A 19,320-nucleotide genomic window follows, 5' to 3' on the forward strand; every position below is an offset into this window, starting at 1 on the left:
CACAAGCTAATTAATGCCAATGCTTGGTTGGCCTGGCAATGGTGGTGTGGAAATCAAAGCTCTCTCAAGTCCTGGGTCATGGGTGAATTGGCACCCTCTCTACCTCTCACTGTTCCCTGCTAACCTATTGATCGTTTGGCCCTGGGGGGCCTCTCCACTTACTGGACTGGAAAGATATCCCATTGACAAACTGTAGGGCTCTTTTTCTGACTAACATTGGATTGGGACACACTGGTATTCTGCAGTAGTGCTATGAGGGATAGCTAGGTGCTGGTCACGATGGCATTGTAGCAAAGAGGAGGCTGTTGGGAGGAGCTATGCGAGGATCGGCTCATTGTAATGGCTGGAATGTAATTCATGTAAAGGTATTAAAACACATCAAACATATGGGAACCACATGTTTGACTCCGTTCCAATAATTCCAATTCATGCATTACAATGAGCCCTTCCTCATATAGCTCCTCCCACCAGCTTCCTCTGATGTAGCGCTGCTGTACAACGATGGATAGAATGGACATGAAGGACAAGCTCCTAAAGATCTCCTCAGCGAGAGAGACAGAGACAGAAAAATAGGGAGAGAGAGAGGAGGCGGGGAAACAGGACAGAGAGAGGAGGGGCCGGGGAAACAGGACAGAGAGAGGAGGGGCCGGGGAAACAGGACAGGACCGGTAGAGAGAGAGAGAGGGGGGGGGGGCCGGGGAAACAGGACAGAGAGAGGAGGGGGACAGGACCGGTAGAGAGAGGGGGGGAGGGCAGGACAATTTGGCTTGAGGGTCTGCTATACAAATTCATGAAAGCGTTGTTGGGGGAGGGGGGGGAGCATATGACATTATAAAATCTATGTACTCAAACAACAAGTGTGCAGTTAAAATTGGCAATAAACACACAGATGTCTTTCCTCAGGGCCATGAGATGAAACAGGGATGTAGCTTGAGCCCCACCCTCCTCAACATGTATATCAATGAATTGGCAAGGGCTAATTAACTGGAACAGTCTGCAGCCCCCAGCCTCACCCTACTGGAAGGGCCGGGTGTCTAGTGTTTGCAGATTATCTCCTGCTACTGAGGGCCTACAGCAGCATCTAGATCTTCTGCATAGATTCTGCACAGACTTGAGCCATGACAGTGAATCTCAGTAACACAAAAATAATGCTGTTCCAAAAAATGTCCAGTAGCCAAGACAACAAATACATATTCTATCTAGACACCGTTGCCCTACAGCACACAAATAATTAAACCTACCTCAGCCTAAACATTGAAACCACACGTAACTTTCTCAAGGTTGTGATCGATCTAAGAAACAAGGCAAGATGGGCCTTCTATACCATCAAAAGGAACATAAAACTCAACACCCCAATTGAATCCTTGACTATGTACAGACTCGGTCAGAATAGTATTGCTATTGAGAAAGGCTGCTATAGGCATGCCTGGCTCTAGAGAGGACAGGCTATGTGCCCACGGCCACAAAATGAGGTGGAAACTGAGTTTCTTTTTATTATTTAAATTTTTTCTCCCAATTTCGTGGTATCCAATTGGTAGTTCGCCTCTCCCATACGGACTCGGGAGAGGCAAAGCTCGAGAGCTGTGCGTCCTCCGAAACACAACCCAGCCAAGCCGCACTGCTTCTTGAGACCATGCCTGCATAACCCGGAAGCCAGCCGCACCAATGTGTCCGAGGAAACACAGTACACCTGGCGACCATGTCAGCATGCATTGCGCTCGGCCCACCACAGGAGTCGCTAGAGCGCGATGGGACAAGAACATCCCTGCCAGCCAAACCCTCCCCTAACCCGGACTTCGCTGGGCCAATTGTGCGCTCAAACCCAGAATCTCTAGTGGCACAGTTAACACCGGGATTGAGCTACATTTCTTAACCTCTTGCCAAATGTATGACCACATTAGAGACACACATTTCCCACAGTTCACACAGACCCACAAATCATTTGAAAACAAATCAAACATTCCTAAACTCCCATGTCTGTTGTAAATACCGCAGTGTGCCGTCACAGCAGCACGATGTGTGGCCCGTTGCCATGACAAAAGAGCAACCAGAGGAGCACAAGCAACATTGTTAATACAACCTACATTCTCTTTCTTTATGGTCCCTTTCATACTTCAACTACTTGCACATTGTCACAACACTGTACATTAGACATTTATATAACATTTGAAATGTCTATATTATTTAAAAACTTTTGTGAGTGTGATGTTTACTGATCATTTTTTATTGTTTATTTCCCTTCTTGTTTGTCTATTCCATTTGCTTTGGTATTGTAAACATATTTTTCCCATGCCAATAAATCGCTTTTGAATTGAATCATGCAAGAGGGAGAGAGACAGAGGATGTATAATCTAATTGCTGGCTCTGGATAGATGAGCCATACTGTTTATACGTTACACCTTCCATAGGGTACGTATAGGGGTTACCTTAGGGACACAACCAGCCCCAGGGATTTTTATTTATTTAAGTAGGCAAGTCAGTTCCAAACACATTCTTGTTTATAAGGACAGGCTACTCCTTCCTCTCTGTCAGAGAATTGAACCCCAGTCTCCCACGTGACACACAGGGACACACAACACTATACTAAAGAGGAGAAGGTGATGATGATGATGATGAGTTGATGATCGATCAATATCTAAATTTTCCCAATTGGAAAAGTCACAAAGTCACTCTGTCGTCAGGAATTGACGATATGCTACATGTATAAACCACATCATACGCATTTGTGCAATACTTCTACACTGTTGATGAAAGGCAATAGAGGGGCTACAACGAGACCTGTGGTAGAATACAGAATGAATGAACATTACTTCCTCACTAAGGGGCGATAGAAGATTCACAGGAGAAGAGACCAGCTATATGGGGTGCTACGTTGTAGAGACTATGCCAAGGAAGTGGGGTGTCCATTTCCACTACTGTGTTAATCTGAATCAAAGCTGTTCCATTCAGACTGGTAATTGTAGAATCGAAGGGGCAGACGGGGAAAAGTGGCGTTCTCAAGGGCATATTCAGTGGAACAAAGAGGGTATGGGAAGGACCGAGTGAGAGAAGTGCTTTTATAGAGGGTTTAGAAGGGACACAGAGACCAGATTGAGCCTGCAGACTGGACGATAGGGACTACTGAAGGACACAGAGACCAGATTGAGCCTACAGACAGGACAATAGGGACGACTGAAGGACACAGTGACCAGATTGAGCCTGCAGACAGGACAATAGGGACTCTGAAACACAGAGACCAGATTGAGCCTGCAGACAGGACGATAGGGACTACTGAAGGACACGGGCGATACATTGAGAAGTTATGATGACGACTTGAATTTACATTGACATGCATATTGTAGCGACATTAACCCACCAGCTATCGGCCTCGTCAAGGATTTCTTGGCGTTCGCCGCTAAGTTGTTGGATTGAAAAGCTATACGGAGCTTCCCCTGAAGGACGTGGGTAGTGTAGCGACCTTAACCCAACACATAGTGTCCTTGTCGAGAGGTTTGGATAAGGTATTAGGTTGACAGTCGCAGGCCCTGGGTTCAAGTCCCAGTTGGGGTGACACCCTGAATTAGCTACAATATATTATCCCATTATGAAGTCACAACAATGGCTTCTTATTATGATTAACCGGTGAGACAAATGTACTGTGAAATGGCATCTGTCAAAAGAATGTGTGTTGTGTTGTTTTCAAGCGAATGCATTTTACGAGCAGCAGAAGAACGTGTACTTAGCTAGCAAAGCTCAGGGCGAGTCCAGCCAAAGGGCGTCTCTTCCAGGTCAATACCGACTTCTCCCTGGGAGCACTCCCAGACCTGTCAGCATAGAGCCTTTTTTATTATGAATATATTGTCTGAACAGAACCACACAAAGAAGAATGGAAGGATGGAGGGATGAATTTTGGGTCAGAGGGATGGAGGATGAGAAAGGGAACATTGTTTCTGGCCCTCTCTGTGGTGGGTGTGTCTAGAACACCACACAAAGCAGCTGAGGCCTAGAGGTGGTCTGGTCTTCTCCCCAGATTGTCTGCAAAACCTCTGATTGGCAATGCACCTATCATCTACACAAAGCTGTGAGTGAGCTCCCACCCCCATTCCCCAAGGAGATGACACAGCCCACGGTCGAGCATCTGAATACACACAAGGATTCATACACATACACACACACTCACACACCTGGCTAGCCTTTTCCCCCCAAAAGGGGAAAAGAGGGCCTTGTTCCACCCCATATAGCCTCACCAGGCCCTCTCCCTCGTTCCACCCCCTATAGCCTCACCAGGCCCTCTTCCTTGTTCCACCCCCTATAGCCTCACCAGGCCCTCTTCCTTGTTCCACCCCCTATAGCCTCACCAGGCCCTCTTCCTTGTTCCACCCCCTATAGCCTCACCAGGCCCTCTTCCTTGTTCCACCCCCTATAGCCTCACCAGGCCCTCTTCCTTGTTCCACCCCCTATAGCCTCACCAGGCCATCTTCCTTGTTCCACCCCCTATAGCCTCACCAGGCCCTCTCCCTTGTTCCACCCCCTATAGCCTCACCAGGCCCTCTCCCCCTACATGCTCGCTATGGTCCCTCTCCTGATGAGTAGATAATGCCATTTACGCAAAATTCAATAAAATATAGTTTGTGGCTTGAAGAGCTTTAAAATTTAATAAGGATTTCTTAGCTTCTACAGGTCTGTTGTGGACGAAGAACCACCCAAAATAAGCACCCCTGTGCGTTACCCTAGCTGTGCACAGAACCTCAGTTACCTCATGTACCTGCTGCTTCCCCTTATTTCTATGTTCTCTTTATTTCCAACGGAAACTTTAATGAACATCTAAAATCAGATTTTTCTTATTGTCACAAGACATAGCACCGCCATAGAGAAAGTGCTCAGCCAGTCTTTGGCCCTAGTGCACACAGGTTGTATAACGCATTTGGCACAATGATTGTGCTAAAAAAAGAGGAAGATGGAGACGGTTCTGTTGTGCAGACAAAATAAAACAAATGTCAAATGTGTCCTATATCAGTTGGACAACCTGAGTGTGTACTATCGTAGGCCTTTGAGTGAACACAGTCGACCTTTTCTGCAGCTGACCTCTGTGTCATTAACAATAGCTTCTGTTGTGGTGCTTTAAGGTCACCGATTCGAGGACAACCCTGGGATGAGGCGTCATCTGGTGAAGAAGTCGTCTCGATGCCAGCTCACTCAGAACAGCAAAAGCTCTCCGCCCCAGTCCAGCCTGAAGAGGAAGAAGAGGGTGGCTGACAAGAAGACCCATGAGGTGAGACATCAGACTAGTTGTTGATTGGTTAATTGATAAATTGATTGATTGGATGCATAAGATAATTAATAACACACAATCTTCCTAGTATTTTTTTTACTAAAGATTAAGCAGCTCTAAAGCCAGGGGACTTTACAGTAAGGACGCGTGTTGCCAGAATCTCCTGTTGGAGTCATGACATAGGTCTAAGCCCTCAGTCATGACATAGGTCTAAGCCCTCAGTCATGACATAGGTCTAAGCCCTCAGTCATGACATAGGTCTAAGCCCTCAGTCATGAGCTTAGGAGATTTATTTTTAGACTGTATGAGAAGTAGGTGAAGTTATGGATAACTAGTTGTCTGTTTGGTACCTGTAGGTGAAATTATTGATAACTAAATCAAATGTATTTATAAAGCCATTCTTACATCAGCTGATGTCACAATGTGCTGTACAGAAACCCAGCCTAAAAAATACCAAACAGCAAGCAATGCAGGTGTGGCTAGGAAAAACTCCCTGGAATAGGCCAGAACCTAGGAAGAAGCATAAATACTGTAGGCTGAGACAGGAGGGGTCGGGAGACACTGTGGCCCTGTCCGATGATACCCCTGGACAGGGCCAAACAGGCAGGATATAACCCCACCCACTTTGCCAAAGCACAGCCCCCACACCACTAGAGGGATATCTTCAACCACCAACTTACCATCCTGAGATAAGGCTGAGTATAGCCCACGAAGATCTCCCCCACAGCACAACCCAAGGGGGGGGCGCCAACCCGGACAGGAAGATCACGTCAGTGACTCAACCCACTCAAGTGACGCACCCCTCCTAGGGACGGGATGGAAGAGCACTAGTCAGCCATAGGGTTAGAGTCAGAGAATCCCAATGGAGAGAGGGGAACCGGCCAGGCAGAGACAGCAAGGGTGGTTCGTTGCTCCAGTGCCTTTCCGTTCACCTTCACACTTCTGGGCCAGACGACACTCAATCATAGGACCTACTGAAGCTATGTTGTCTGTTTGGTACCTGTAGGTGAAGTTATGGATAACTAGTTGTCTGTGTGGTACCTGTAGGTGAAGTTATGTTGTCTGTTAGTTGTCTGTGTGGTACCTGTAGGTGAAGTTATGTTGTCTGTTAGTTGTCTGTGTGGTACCTGTAGGTGAAGTTATGGATAACTAGTTGTCTGTGTGGTACCTGTGGGTGAAGTTATGGATAACTAGTTGTCTGTGTGGTACCTGTAGGTGAAGTTATGGATAACTAGTTGTCTGTTTGGTACCTGTAGGTGAAGTTATGGATAACTAGTTGTCTGTGTGGTACCTGTAGGTGAAGTTATGGATAACTAGTTGTCTGTGTGGTACCTGTGGGTGAAGTTATGGATAACTAGTTGTCTGTGTGGTACCTGTAGGTGAAGTTATGGATAACTAGTTGTCTGTTTGGTACTTCTAGGTGAAGTTATGGATAACTAGTTGTCTGTGTGGTACCTGTGGGTGAAGTTATGGATAACTAGTTGTCTGTGTGATACCTGTAGGTGAAGTTATGTTGTCTGTTAGTTGTCTGTGTGGTAACTGTAGGTGAAGTTATGGATAACTAGTTGTCTGTTTGGTACCTGTAGGTGAAGTTATGGATAACTAGTTGTCTGTGTGGTACCTGTGGGTGAAGTTATGGATAACTAGTTGTCTGTGTGGTACCTGTAGGTGAAGTTATGGATAACTAGTTGTCTGTGTGGTACCTGTGGGTGAAGTTATGGATAACTAGTTGTCTGTGTGGTACCTGTAGGTGAAGTTATGGATAACTAGTTGTCTGTTTGGTACCTGTAGGTGAAGTTATGGATAACTAGTTGTCTGTGTGGTACCTGTAGGTGAAGTTATGGATAACTAGTTGTCTGTGTGGTACCTGTGGGTGAAGTTATGGATAACTAGTTGTCTGTGTGGTACCTGTAGGTGAAGTTATGGATAACTAGTTGTCTGTTTGGTACCTGTAGGTGAAGTTATGGATAACTAGTTGTCTGTGTGGTACCTGTAGGTGAAGTTATGGATAACTAGTTGTCTGTTTGGTACCTGTAGGTGAAGTTATGGATAACTAGTTGTCTGTTTGGTACCTGTGGGTGAAGTTATGGATAACTAGTTGTCTGTGTGGTACCTGTAGGTGAAGTTATGGATAACTAGTTGTCTGTTTGGTACCTGTAGGTGAAGTTATGGATAACTAGTTGTCTGTTTGGTACCTGTAGGTGAAGTTATGGATAACTAGTTGTCTGTGTGGTACCTGTAGGTGAAGTTATGGATAACTAGTTGTCTGTTTGGTACCTGTGGGTGAAGTTATGGATAACTAGTTGTCTGTGTGGTACCTGTAGGTGAAGTTATGGATAACTAGTTGTCTGTGTGATACCTGTAGGTGAAGTTATGGATAACTAGTTGTCTGTGTGGTACCTGTAGGTGAAGTTATGGATAACTAGTTGTCTGTTTGGTACCTGTAGGTGAAGTTATGGATAACTAGTTGTCTGTGTGATACCTGTAGGTGAAGTTATGGATAACTAGTTGTCTGTGTGGTACCTGTAGGTGAAGTTATGGATCACTAGTTGTCTGTGTGGTACCTGTGGGTGAAGTTATGGATAACTAGTTGTCTGTGTGATACCTGTAGGTGAAGTTATGTTGTCTGTGTGGTACCTGTAGGTGAAGTTATGTTGTCTGTTAGTTGTCTGTGTGGTACCTGTAGGTGAAGTTATGGATAACTAGTTGTATGTGTGGTACCTGTAGGTGAAGTTATGGATAACTAGTTGTCTGTTTGGTACCTGTGGGTGAAGTTATGGATAACTAGTTGTCTGTGTGGTACCTGTAGGTGAAGTTATGGATAACTAGTTGTCTGTTTGGTACCTGTAGGTGAAGTTATGGATAACTAGTTGTCTGTGTGATACCTGTAGGTGAAGTTATGGATAACTAGTTGTCTGTGTGGTACCTGTAGGTGAAGTTATGGATAACTAGTTGTCTGTTTGGTACCTGTAGGTGAAGTTATGGATAACTAGTTTTCTGTGTGGTACCTGTGGGTGAAGTTATGGATAACTAGTTGTCTGTGTGATACCTGTAGGTGAAGTTATGTTGTCTGTTAGTTGTCTGTGTGGTACCTGTAGGTGAAGTTATGTTGTCTGTTAGTTGTCTGTGTGGTACCTGTAGGTGAAGTTATGGATAACTAGTTGTATGTGTGGTACCTGTAGGTGAAGTTATGGATAACTAGTTGTCTGTTTGGTACCTGTGGGTGAAGTTATGGATAACTAGTTGTCTGTTTGGTACCTGTGGGTGAAGTTATGGATAACTAGTTGTCTGTGTGGTACCTGTAGGTGAAGTTATGGATAACTAGTTGTCTGTGTGGTACATGTAGGTGAAGTTATGGATAACTAGTTGTCTGTTTGGTACCTGTAGGTGAAGTTATGGATAACTAGTTGTCTGTGTGATACCTGTAGGTGAAGTTATGGATAACTAGTTGTCTGTGTGGTACCTGTAGGTGAAGTTATGGATAACTAGTTGTCTGTTTGGTACCTGTAGGTGAAGTTATGGATAACTAGTTGTCTGTTTGGTACCTGTAGGTGAAGTTATGGATAACTAGTTGTCTGTTTGGTACCTGTAGGTGTTTGTGGAGCTCAACGAGCTGATAGTGGATAAAAACCAGAAGATGCGCTGGAAGGAGACGGCTCGTTGGATCAAGTTTGAGGAGGACGTGGAGGAGGAGACAGACCGCTGGGGAAAACCCCATGTGGCTTCACTCTCCTTCCGCAGCCTGCTGGAGCTTCGCAGGACCATCACACATGGTAACACACACACACACACACACACACACACACACACACACACACACACAGATATACCCCACACACACACACACACACACACACACACACACACACACAGATATACCCCACACACACACACACACACACACAGATATACCCCACACACACACACACACACACACACACACACACAGATATACCCCCCACACACACACACACACACAGATATACCCCACACACACACACACACACACACACACACAGATATACCACACACACACAGATATACCCCACACACACAGACACACACACACACACACACACAGATATACCACACACACACACAGATATACCACACATACACACACACAGAGATATACACACACACACACAGATACACACCCAGTCATAAAACCTTGTCTTCCCCCTCTATGCCACTCTAAGGTGTGGTCCTGTTGGACCTGGAGCAGACCACTCTGCCTGGCATTGCCAACCTGGTGGTGGAGACCATGATCATCTCAGACCAGATCAGAGCGGAGGACCGGGCCAACGTGCTCCGTGCCCTGCTGCTCAAACACCAGTGAGTGGTCATCTACCAAGGCTTTAGCTCAGAGGACGTTAAGATTCCACACCCGTTAATATACATTCTGTCAAGAACGTGTATCATCTTAATCAGATGTCAATCAGAGAAAGGAAGTCTAGGGCTGTTTTCCAAACGGCACCCTGTTCCCTATGTAGTGTCTTACTTTTCAAAAATCAAATCAAACTTTATTTGTCACATGCGCCGAATACAACAGGTGTAGTAGACCTTACCGTGAAATGTTTACTAACAAGCCCTTAACCCACAATACAGTTGAAGAAATTGAGTTAAGAAAATATTTACTAAATAAACTAAAGGAAAAAATGTTTTTTACTGCCCTACTGTTTACCAAAGCCCATAGGATCTGTGGTTCTGGTCAACAGTAGTGGACATTTTAGGGAATAGAGTGCCATTGAGAGGCCACATCTACAGGGGTTGTAGTAAGTGATGTTGGACCTCAAACCAGGATTACGTGGGATTAAGTGGGAGATCAACAGTAGATAGCAGAGATTGTTGCATAAAACAGATAAAACATTTGTTAAAAAAAAAATCTCACTTGACAAAGAGATGTCAATCTCAATGTGACTTCCCCAGTGAAATAAGCTACTGCAGAGTTTTAAGTCATTCAAATATAAGTAATTTCTGTCCTACATGAAAATACAAAAGAGTATCACCCCGATGCCAACCCTCACCTCCCAGCCTCCATTGGTTTATCTATCTATTCATTACCATTTGCCCTAACAGAGCTGCTGCGTTGGCGGCACATGATAGATTTCAACCGGAATTATACAGTATCATGGAGAAAAAAGGCTTAATGAATATCAGCAGTCAAATGTAATTAGGCTGAGGGCAGAGCAGGATGAACACATGCATGAAGGATAAAGGAAGACTTTCTCTATGTGTATTTTGTTGTCTTCAATGTGGGGGTTTTCCACAGTTCAGTACAACCCCAAAAGTTGCCTTACGTTTGTGCACAGGCCTATGGGGCATCAATGCATCTCAAAATATACACATGCACACACACCTTTTCAATATGTGTGAACCCTCCCTTCTATCGGTCTCCTGACCTCAGATTCAGTTTTTGCTAAGCCCAGCTTGGTCCCTAGGCCCAGGCCCAGCTTGGTCCCTAGGCCCAGCTTGGTCACTAGGCCCAGCTTGGTCCCTAGAACCAGCTTGGTCACTAGGCCCAGCTTGGTCCCTAGGCCCAGCTTGGTCACTAGGCCCAGCTTGGTCCCTAGGCCCAGCTTGGTCCCAGCTCTGTCCCCAAGCCCTCCAGTGAAGAAGAGGACTGAATGGTACCATGTTTGTCCATCAACAGTATTCATTTAACATGGTGTCTCCAGTTCCTCTGTGGTGGATCATGAATGTTTTACAGAGACTCAACAGTCATGGTTTTCTGACTACTATTGTGGTGTGTTCCTGGGGTTTGCTTCAAGCAATATTCCATTTTTATTTTAATGGTATGCCTTTTGGATGATTGGATGGATAACTCTAGGCCTTTTGTGGTCAGTGTCTGAGATCGATCGTTGTGTTGTATTAGTGTGTTCTTTTAGACCTGTTGCTACAGAGCATTTGGATTGGAATCGGTTACAATCACCTAATTTCCGAGTCTGTCAGAAGGGACAATAGGGAAATAGCGTCAATAGTGTCTCTTATGAAAGTCAAAGTCCTTTTTCTAGTTGTGATAGTAAAGCTTGAGGACAAATATGGTTTCAGTTGTATTAAGTCCCATACATTGTCAAGGTATTCTGGCTTCATCCCAGAAGTAGCACCTGCCTAGTCCCTGTCTTATGATGCCAACCTCCCTGTACGCCATGTCACACCAAGGGTCAGTGACAAGTCACCTGACAGTCTGTCACCAACCATAGAGCAAACTGGGCCAGGTGGCAGCTCTGTCAATCGTTCAGAGAGATTCACTGTATGTGCAGCATACACACACACACACACACACACACATTACACACATAACAGACGGCGATCAACACCCACGCCACCAGGCCTCGTCACACACACCCCATCAGTTGAAACCTTTCGGCACCGCTTCCCACCATGTTACCAGCTGCTTTCCATGGGAAAAAGCTGTCTAATTGGCTGAGCCAGTTCAACATAGGAATTGATGATGTGGAAAGAAAGACATCAAGGTGGCTGTAGAATTTAGCTCATGGCTTACTCAGTCTGGGCGCTGCCTGAGTACAATCCGGTGTGGTGTCACACCTTGTTCCTTTGTTTTGTTGCGCTTTTGTGTCCAACTCGGGAGGCGGGTAACGAGAGCAAACGGACCTAATGATGGTGGTGATGTCACCTTTGGGTTGGAGCGGGAGTGTGATCAAACTGTCTGTGTGTTGTGAGGGGTCTGCTCTCACATACGCACGCACGCACGCACGCACGCACGCACACACACACACACACACACACTGCAGTGTCTTTGTTAACAGGGACACACCCATTACAATCCAGTGGAGCCCATATGCTGAAAGAGCTGTTGAACAGTATGTATGGAGGATTGTTCCCTTTCTGTTTCCTTTCCTTTCTGTCTGTATAAACTATCAGCCACTCACCAACTTATTGAAGGAACACATTATATAGTATAACAACCTTCATGAAGTTCCAATCCGATTGCATTGTGTCCCTCTCCCAGCCCCACGCTGTTAATGTAATACAGCCTCCTGTATCTCCTGCTTCCAGCCACCCCAACGACGAAAAGGAGGGCCTTTTCCACCGCAACCACTCTACTAAAAGCCTTCACGGCAGCTTTCAACGCAACCACAACCACGTTCCCGAAACCACGGTGCCCCTAGTGGCTGAAGATCCTACAGAGGCCCTCCACCATGAAAAGAAGCAGCAGAGCAGAGATGTGTTTGTGAGCTTGTCTGTTTAGTTTAGTGCACATCTATAGGCTGGAGTGGAGATGGATGCTGCTTGAAGCTGCTTGGGTGCTGCTTGGGTGCTGCTTGGAGGGCTGCTTGAAGCTGCTTGGGAGCTGCTTAGAGGCTGCTTATAGGCTGCTTGGCGGCTGCTTAGCGGCTGCTTGGGGGCTGCTTGGAGGCTGCTTGGCTGCTGCTTGGAGGCTGCTTGGCTGCTGCTTAGGAAGAATGTTGCTCTTTGTTTCTGCCAGCAGGCAGCCTAGTGGTTAGACAGGCAGCCTAGTGGTTAGACAGGCAGCCTAGTGGTTAGACAGGCAGCCTAGTGGTTAGACAGGCAGCCTAGTGGTTAGACAGGCAGCCTAGTAGTTAGATAGGCACCCTAGTGGTTAGACGGGCAGCCTAGTGATTAGACGGGCAGCCTAGTGGTTAGACGGGCAGCCTAGTGGTTAGTCAGGCAGCCTAGTGGTTAGACGGGCAGCCTAGTGGTTAGACGGGCAGCCTAGTGGTTAGACGGGCAGCCTAGTGGTTAGACGGGCAGCCTAGTGGTTAGACGGGCAGCCTAGTGGTTAGACAGGCAGCCTAGTGGTTAGTCAGGCAGCCTAGTGGTTAGTCAGGCAGCCTAGTGGTTAGACAGGCAGCCTAGTGGTTAGACAGGCAGCCTAGTGGTTAGACGGGCAGCCTAGTGGTTAGACGGGCAGCCTAGTGGTTAGTGTGCCCAGTGTGGCAGCTCCACGCACCTCTCCAAAACCTGTGTATCAAATCAAATTGTATTGGTCACATGGTTAGCAGATGTTAATGCGAGTGTAGCGAAATGCTTGTGCTTCTAGTTCCGACCATGCAGTATGTTGGGCGGCAGTGTAGCCTAGTGGTTAGAGTGGTGGACTAGCAACCAAAAAGGTTGCAAGATCAAATCCCTGAGCTGACAAGGTACAAAATCTGTTGTTCTGCCCCTGAGCAAGGCAGTTAACCCACTGTTCCTAGGCCAGCATTGAAAATGAGAATTGGTTCTTAACTGACTTGCCTATTTAAATAAAGGGTAAAAATGTAGGTGTGTTTTTTGGAAGTGTTGGTTTAAAAGCAGAAGTCAAATTTCAATTAGACCTTGTGTGCAATTGACCAATAAAGTCATCTAAGGGCTCTAATTAATCTGAATCACCGAAGCGTTACAGATTGTGCGATAGAAATGTCAAGGTAATTTCAGAATGAGCCGACATAGGCAGCATTAACCTTGAATGCAGTCTGCGCTAATGCAGGTACATTGCCAATCACAGCTGTAACGCTGAACTTCCATTATACGTATTGAATAGAGCCCAGTAGCTCTTCATCTTAATCAGCAGGCTGGAGTGGAGATGGATGTTTATAGTTGTGGTCCAGTACAGTTAGAGTTGCGGAGACAATTATAATTTTATATTTGTGTCTGCATCTGAGTCACACGCCCGAATCGTCCTTCAGGTGGACAGACGACACTGCTTCTTGGCTCAATAGCCTTGTCCAATTCCTCTGAAAACAGTAGAGGAGTCATCTGAGTAGATGATTACAAGTACTGAGACTAGGAGGATATTACAAAAATTCCACCTCGAAATGTCATATCGTATTCTATTTTGACCCCATTATACACACCTGTCTATAACATACATTAGGTCAGGGGTATTCAACCCTGACCCTACGAGGTCCGCAGCCTGCTGGTTTTATCTTCTACCTGATCATTAAGTACACCCACATGGTGTCCCAAGTCGAAATATGTCCCTGATTAGAGGGAAACAATTTAAAGAAGCAATGGAACTGGCTTTGAGGTCCAGAGTTGAGTTTGAGAGCATTATCGAGTGTACTAAAACATCAGATATATGCGACTAGTGCAGTTATGCAGCCAAGGTGGGAAACCGAGAAACACAGATAGTTCTTGGAATTGGAAACAGAAAGAGAGCTCCTATTAGCCACTCCACATGTGGCGAATTAGGTTCTTAGTCAGCTTACAGATGTGCTCTTTGTTAAAACTTCTTGACTGTGAAACTGTAATGTTCCCCGTGGCTTGAAACATTGGAACATTTCAAACAACTCATAAAAAATCAATAACTCCAGTCGTATTAAAAACGTTTAACAGGGATTTTAACATTTCGTACCTTGGTCACTTTGTCGATTTCTGTATGTCAGGGGTAGACAACTACATTCAGCCGCGGGCCGATCTTTGTCGGAGTGGATGGTCAGGGGGCCGAAACATAATTAGAATATTTTGTACTCTGCAAATTGATCACAACTAAGCTCAAAAAGAGATTGTATTTGAAATTAACAATAAATTCATAACTTGATTACATTGAGACATGATCACGTATGTTTCTTTGTTTATTGTGGGAATAGTTGGGATAACATTTCCGAAATATATATATTTTTTTGCTGAATTCTTGGTGATTTTACAGTGATTTTACAGTCTTGTTTATGACAAAAACTTTGTGGAGACCCTAAAAAAATCCCTCACTGGCATCTAGCTGACCCCTGGTGTATGCTCATTAAACACTGACAATCACCGTTTGACTGTTTTACTGTTCGACTCTTCGAGATTCATAACAGTCTGTAAAATTGACAAATGTAGGCTTGTGAGCTTTGGACTTGTGAGCTTTGGACTAACTGAGGAAAGAGCCTGTGCATGTGCTGTGAATGTCTGGTAAAAGCTTGTGTTAGCACACAGGCTTCACATGAAATGTTCATGTTTATCTTTCACCCACCTGTTAACGTTTGTCTGGTTTATCACATCAGAAATCACTCCATCCCCCCCTGCCGATGGCTCTCCAACAACAGGTTACCAAACACACAAAACTCCTAGCCAAGATTCCCAAGGACGCAGAAGCAACCGTGGTCTTAGTGGGTAAGCTTAAGGATTGTGTGGGTGATGGTGCGGGTGCCTATGTGCAAGCATCTGTGCAGGAGTGTGTGACGTGTGTGTGTGTGTTTGTGTGTGAGTTTGTATGAATGTATGTTTCGTGTGCGTGCGTTTTGGATGTACATGTATTTCCAGGCTACATTAGTAAATATTGACTTTTTCCGTTCACGACATAGGCCTAAGGCGTTGTGTACCAGGGTTCTCCCCAAAGAATGCAAGCGTGGTGCTGCGTCATCTTGTGGACTGGCTGTGCCACTATGTCAAATATATATATATATATATATATATATATATATATATATAGATATATTTTTTTTTACTTTAATTGTTATCATTTAAGGCCATGCACCATACCTTAATATAGTAACAAAATGTTTTGCTCTAGATTGCAGGAAATGGCAGTTACAGGTGTTAAAAAATAAATAATTATCTGAATCGCTCTAGACACCGCCCCCCACCCCATGCTCCGCCCCCCCACCCCATGCTCCGCCCCTCGCCGTACTCAGCAGTACCACCTTGTTCAAAAAACCTGGGGTGAACCCTGTATACCAATTCATATAATTTCTAGCTGGCACAACTCACCTCTCCCCTGACAGTGATAGCAAATGTGATTTCTCAAACAAAATAGCTGCCCTGGAATCACCCGTTTGTATATATTCAGTCCATGCTTTGTTAGCCATCACCCATCAGTACAAGCATTGGTCCCAGAGATCCTCCACTGTGTGTCATTCCTCAGGTTGCGTGGAGTTCCTGGAGCAGCCAGCCATGGCCTTCATCAGGCTGAGTGAGGCGGTCCTGCTGGAGTCGGTCCTGGAGGTGCCGGTGCCGGTTCGTTTCCTCTTTGCACTGCTTGGACCCGCTCAGTCCAACATGGACTACCATGAGATTGGACGCTCCTTCTCCACCCTCATGTCTGACAAGGTAGCCAACCTGAACAACAACAAAAAATGTCACAAAACTTTTTCCCTAATTCCTCTGAGCTGTAAATGGTACCAATAGTACTTCCATTCAGGGCTGGTTTCCCAGAGTCAGATTAAAACTAGTCCTGGACAGAAAAATCATCAGTAATCAACCTCCATTGAAAGTGCTTCTAAATCAAGAACTAAGCTAAATCTGGGTCAGGGAATCAGCTCTTCAAGATCTTACAGACCATTGCCCATCTCTTTAAAAACCTCCGCAGAACTTCCACGAGGTGGCCTACTTTGCGGACGACCGGCAGGACCTGCTGAACGGCATTAATGAGTTCTTGGACTGCAGCATCGTCATCCCCCCGTCAGACGTGGAAGGAAAGGACCTGCTGAAGACAGTGGCCTCCTTCCAGAAACAGATGCTGCGCAAGAGGAAGGAGAGAGAGAACATCAAGACCCACACCACCCCCTGGACAGACCAGGAGACCAAAGGTGATTATAATGTCTTTGATTGATTGATTGAATTATTTTTTGTTGTTGTATTTTTTTGTATTCATACAGTCCTTATATAACAATAAGGGTATATGTTCTAAGACCATTTGTTTATTCAGCTGATGTGTGAAGCACATATGTACCCGTTTAGGGTCCCAGGACTAGATTGAGAATCCCAGGCATATATATGTAAGTTTCTGTCTGTCTTTTTTTTATTTTTATTATTTTTATTTCACCTTTATTTAACCAGGTAGGCCAGTTGAGAACACCTTTATTTAACCAGGTAGGCCAGTTGAGAACACCTTTATTTAACCAGGTAGGCCAGTTGAGAACACCTTTATTTAACCAGGTAGGCCAGTTGAGAACAAGTTCTCATTTACAACTGCGACCTGGCCAAGATAAAGCAGAGCAGTGCGACACAAACAACAGAGTTCCACATTGGATAAACAAATGTACAGTCAATAACACAATAGAATAATCCATATACAGTGTGTGCAAATGTAGTAAGATTAGGGAGGTAAGGCAATAAAGGCCATAGTGGTGAAATAATTACAATTTAGCAATTAAATAGATGTGCAGAAGATGAATGTGCAAGTAGAATGAATGAATGTGCAAGTCTGTCTGTCTGTCTGTCCGTCTGTCCAAACCAGAGGTGAGCCAGGATGAGCAGGAAGAGGAAGAGGACCAGGAGGTGGACCCCATGAAGAGGTCGGGCATCCCCTTCGGAGGCCTCATCCATGACATCAGGCGGCGCTACCCGCGCTACGCCAGCGACATAAAGGACGCCTTGGACTCACAGTGCATCGCCGCTGTCATTTTCATCTACTTCGCCGCCCTCTCACCCACAATCACCTTTGGAGGGCTGCTGGGTAAGAGAGCATGGGGGCTCATGCCCACAATAATTGTTTTTCTTCTACCTCAAGAATGTGATTGACTGACATGTTTGCTATCTGTCCTAAGAGAATGTGTACTCCAAAAAGAGCTAGCTAGCTAAATAACCAGCTAGCTTGATAGATCCTCAAATTGGAAAAAAATGTTGTGACGACCTAGCTACCTGGGCGTCTCCATTTCCTTGTATCTCTATTGTACATGTCACTGTAGGTTTTAGACACTGATTCATTCATTGATACTGTAGTGTTCTCATTAACTAGAAAGTAGCTGTTACTGAATGAGAGGAAGTTTAAAACTGTCAGTCAATATCCTTCTGCCTTTCCATTTAAACAGGAGAGAAAACAGAGGGCATGATGGGAGTGTCGGAGCTCATCATCTCCACAGCGACCCTGGGGGTACTTTTCTCTCTGATGGCCGGACAGCCCCTCCTCATCATCGGCTTCTCAGGACCCCTGCTGGTGTTTGAGGAGGCCTTCTACAAGGTGCCTGAACAAAAACATATTTACAGCATGGCGATGGTAGATTTTAATCCATCCAAAAATCACAGTCATTTTATGCATTAAAAAAATTGTCATGACAACGTTAGGAAAGTTCATGTTCCATTTGAATGCCTATTTTCTCCTATTCTGAGCCTAATAGCCCTCTCCTGCAGTCAAATGACCTAGTGGCCTCATGGGTGGAATGTTATACATTTTTTGAGAAGTAATATTTAAAAAAAAATTAAACCCGCTGAAAAGTGTTTCTATGTCAAACGGTTTTGTTATATTTCAGTCTTCTGTGATGTATGTAAAGTGTAATTATGGGATGCAAATTTTAAATGTAATACATTTCAACCCTATATCTGACGTGGTACATGTGTCTTCTTTATTCTAAGGCAAAAACCATGTGTGTGAGGTGTATACTTTTGTTTCAAAGTAGATTTGTTTAAGACTACCAACAAACACACTGTGTAACCCTGATTTAGCCCTCTGCAGTAAAAGGTTAAACATCTATTCAACCCTCCCTCCCTCCCTTTTCCACCCTTAGTTCTGCCAGGCCCAGGGCTTTGAGTACCTGACGGGCCGGGTGTGGGTCGGCTTCTGGCTCGTCTTCATAGTGCTGTTGATAGTGGCGGCCGAGGGAAGCTTCTTGGTTAAATACATCTCACCCTTCACCCAGGAAATATTTGCCTTCCTCATCTCACTCATCTTCATCTACGAGACCTTCTCCAAGCTCATCAAGGTACAACCAGTAGACAATGTTTTACATGACGACAGTCTAAAGGGCTGTAACTTCGTTGTTCTTTGGAAAATAATAGAATAGATCAAATTGACCAGATGTGGTATTTGACATATAATAATGACGGAAATTTAAATAAATCATTTTATGGTAAGTCCCAGCTGGTTGCATGGGATCCGTCCAGTTGACTGTGACATGGATATTTTGTCCTTTTTACAGGTGTTCCAGGAGCATCCTCTGATGAGAAGCTACCCGCCTGCCTTTGGCCTTCCCGGCATGGAGTTCACCAACCCCACAGACCCCCATGGCCCCATCCTAAACCAACCCAACACAGCCCTGATGTCTTTCATCCTCATGCTTGGTACCTTCTTTGTGGCCTACTTCCTTAGGAAATTGCGCAACAGTCGATTCCTGGGCGGGAAGGTAACCTATCGCAGCCATTTTCTCAGAAACCCCTCGTGTGTTGTCCATGGGCTCATGTCAAGT

At 45.2% G+C, this 19,320-nt stretch overlaps 1 protein-coding gene across 4 annotated transcripts in view; it reads left to right on the forward strand.

Annotated features, from left to right (window-relative positions):
* The window catches only part of LOC110504803 (anion exchange protein 3), an 81,330-nt gene that overhangs the window by 48,098 nt on the left and 13,912 nt on the right, over nt 1-19,320 (forward strand). For all 4 annotated transcript variants that reach the window (XM_036975226.1, XM_036975228.1, XM_036975229.1 and 1 more), the window contains 11 exons: nt 5,106-5,251; nt 8,844-9,024; nt 9,451-9,586; nt 12,272-12,446; nt 15,202-15,310; nt 16,062-16,246; nt 16,506-16,725; nt 17,376-17,594; nt 17,950-18,098; nt 18,643-18,837; nt 19,054-19,257. In XM_036975226.1, coding sequence (XP_036831121.1) covers nt 5,106-5,251; nt 8,844-9,024; nt 9,451-9,586; nt 12,272-12,446; nt 15,202-15,310; nt 16,062-16,246; nt 16,506-16,725; nt 17,376-17,594; nt 17,950-18,098; nt 18,643-18,837; nt 19,054-19,257 — 1,919 coding nt within the window. The remainder of the gene's footprint in view (nt 1-5,105; nt 5,252-8,843; nt 9,025-9,450; nt 9,587-12,271; nt 12,447-15,201; nt 15,311-16,061; nt 16,247-16,505; nt 16,726-17,375; nt 17,595-17,949; nt 18,099-18,642; nt 18,838-19,053; nt 19,258-19,320) is intronic.

This window comes from Oncorhynchus mykiss, chromosome 3, assembly GCF_013265735.2.
Source record: "Oncorhynchus mykiss isolate Arlee chromosome 3, USDA_OmykA_1.1, whole genome shotgun sequence".
NCBI lineage: Eukaryota > Metazoa > Chordata > Actinopteri > Salmoniformes > Salmonidae > Oncorhynchus > Oncorhynchus mykiss.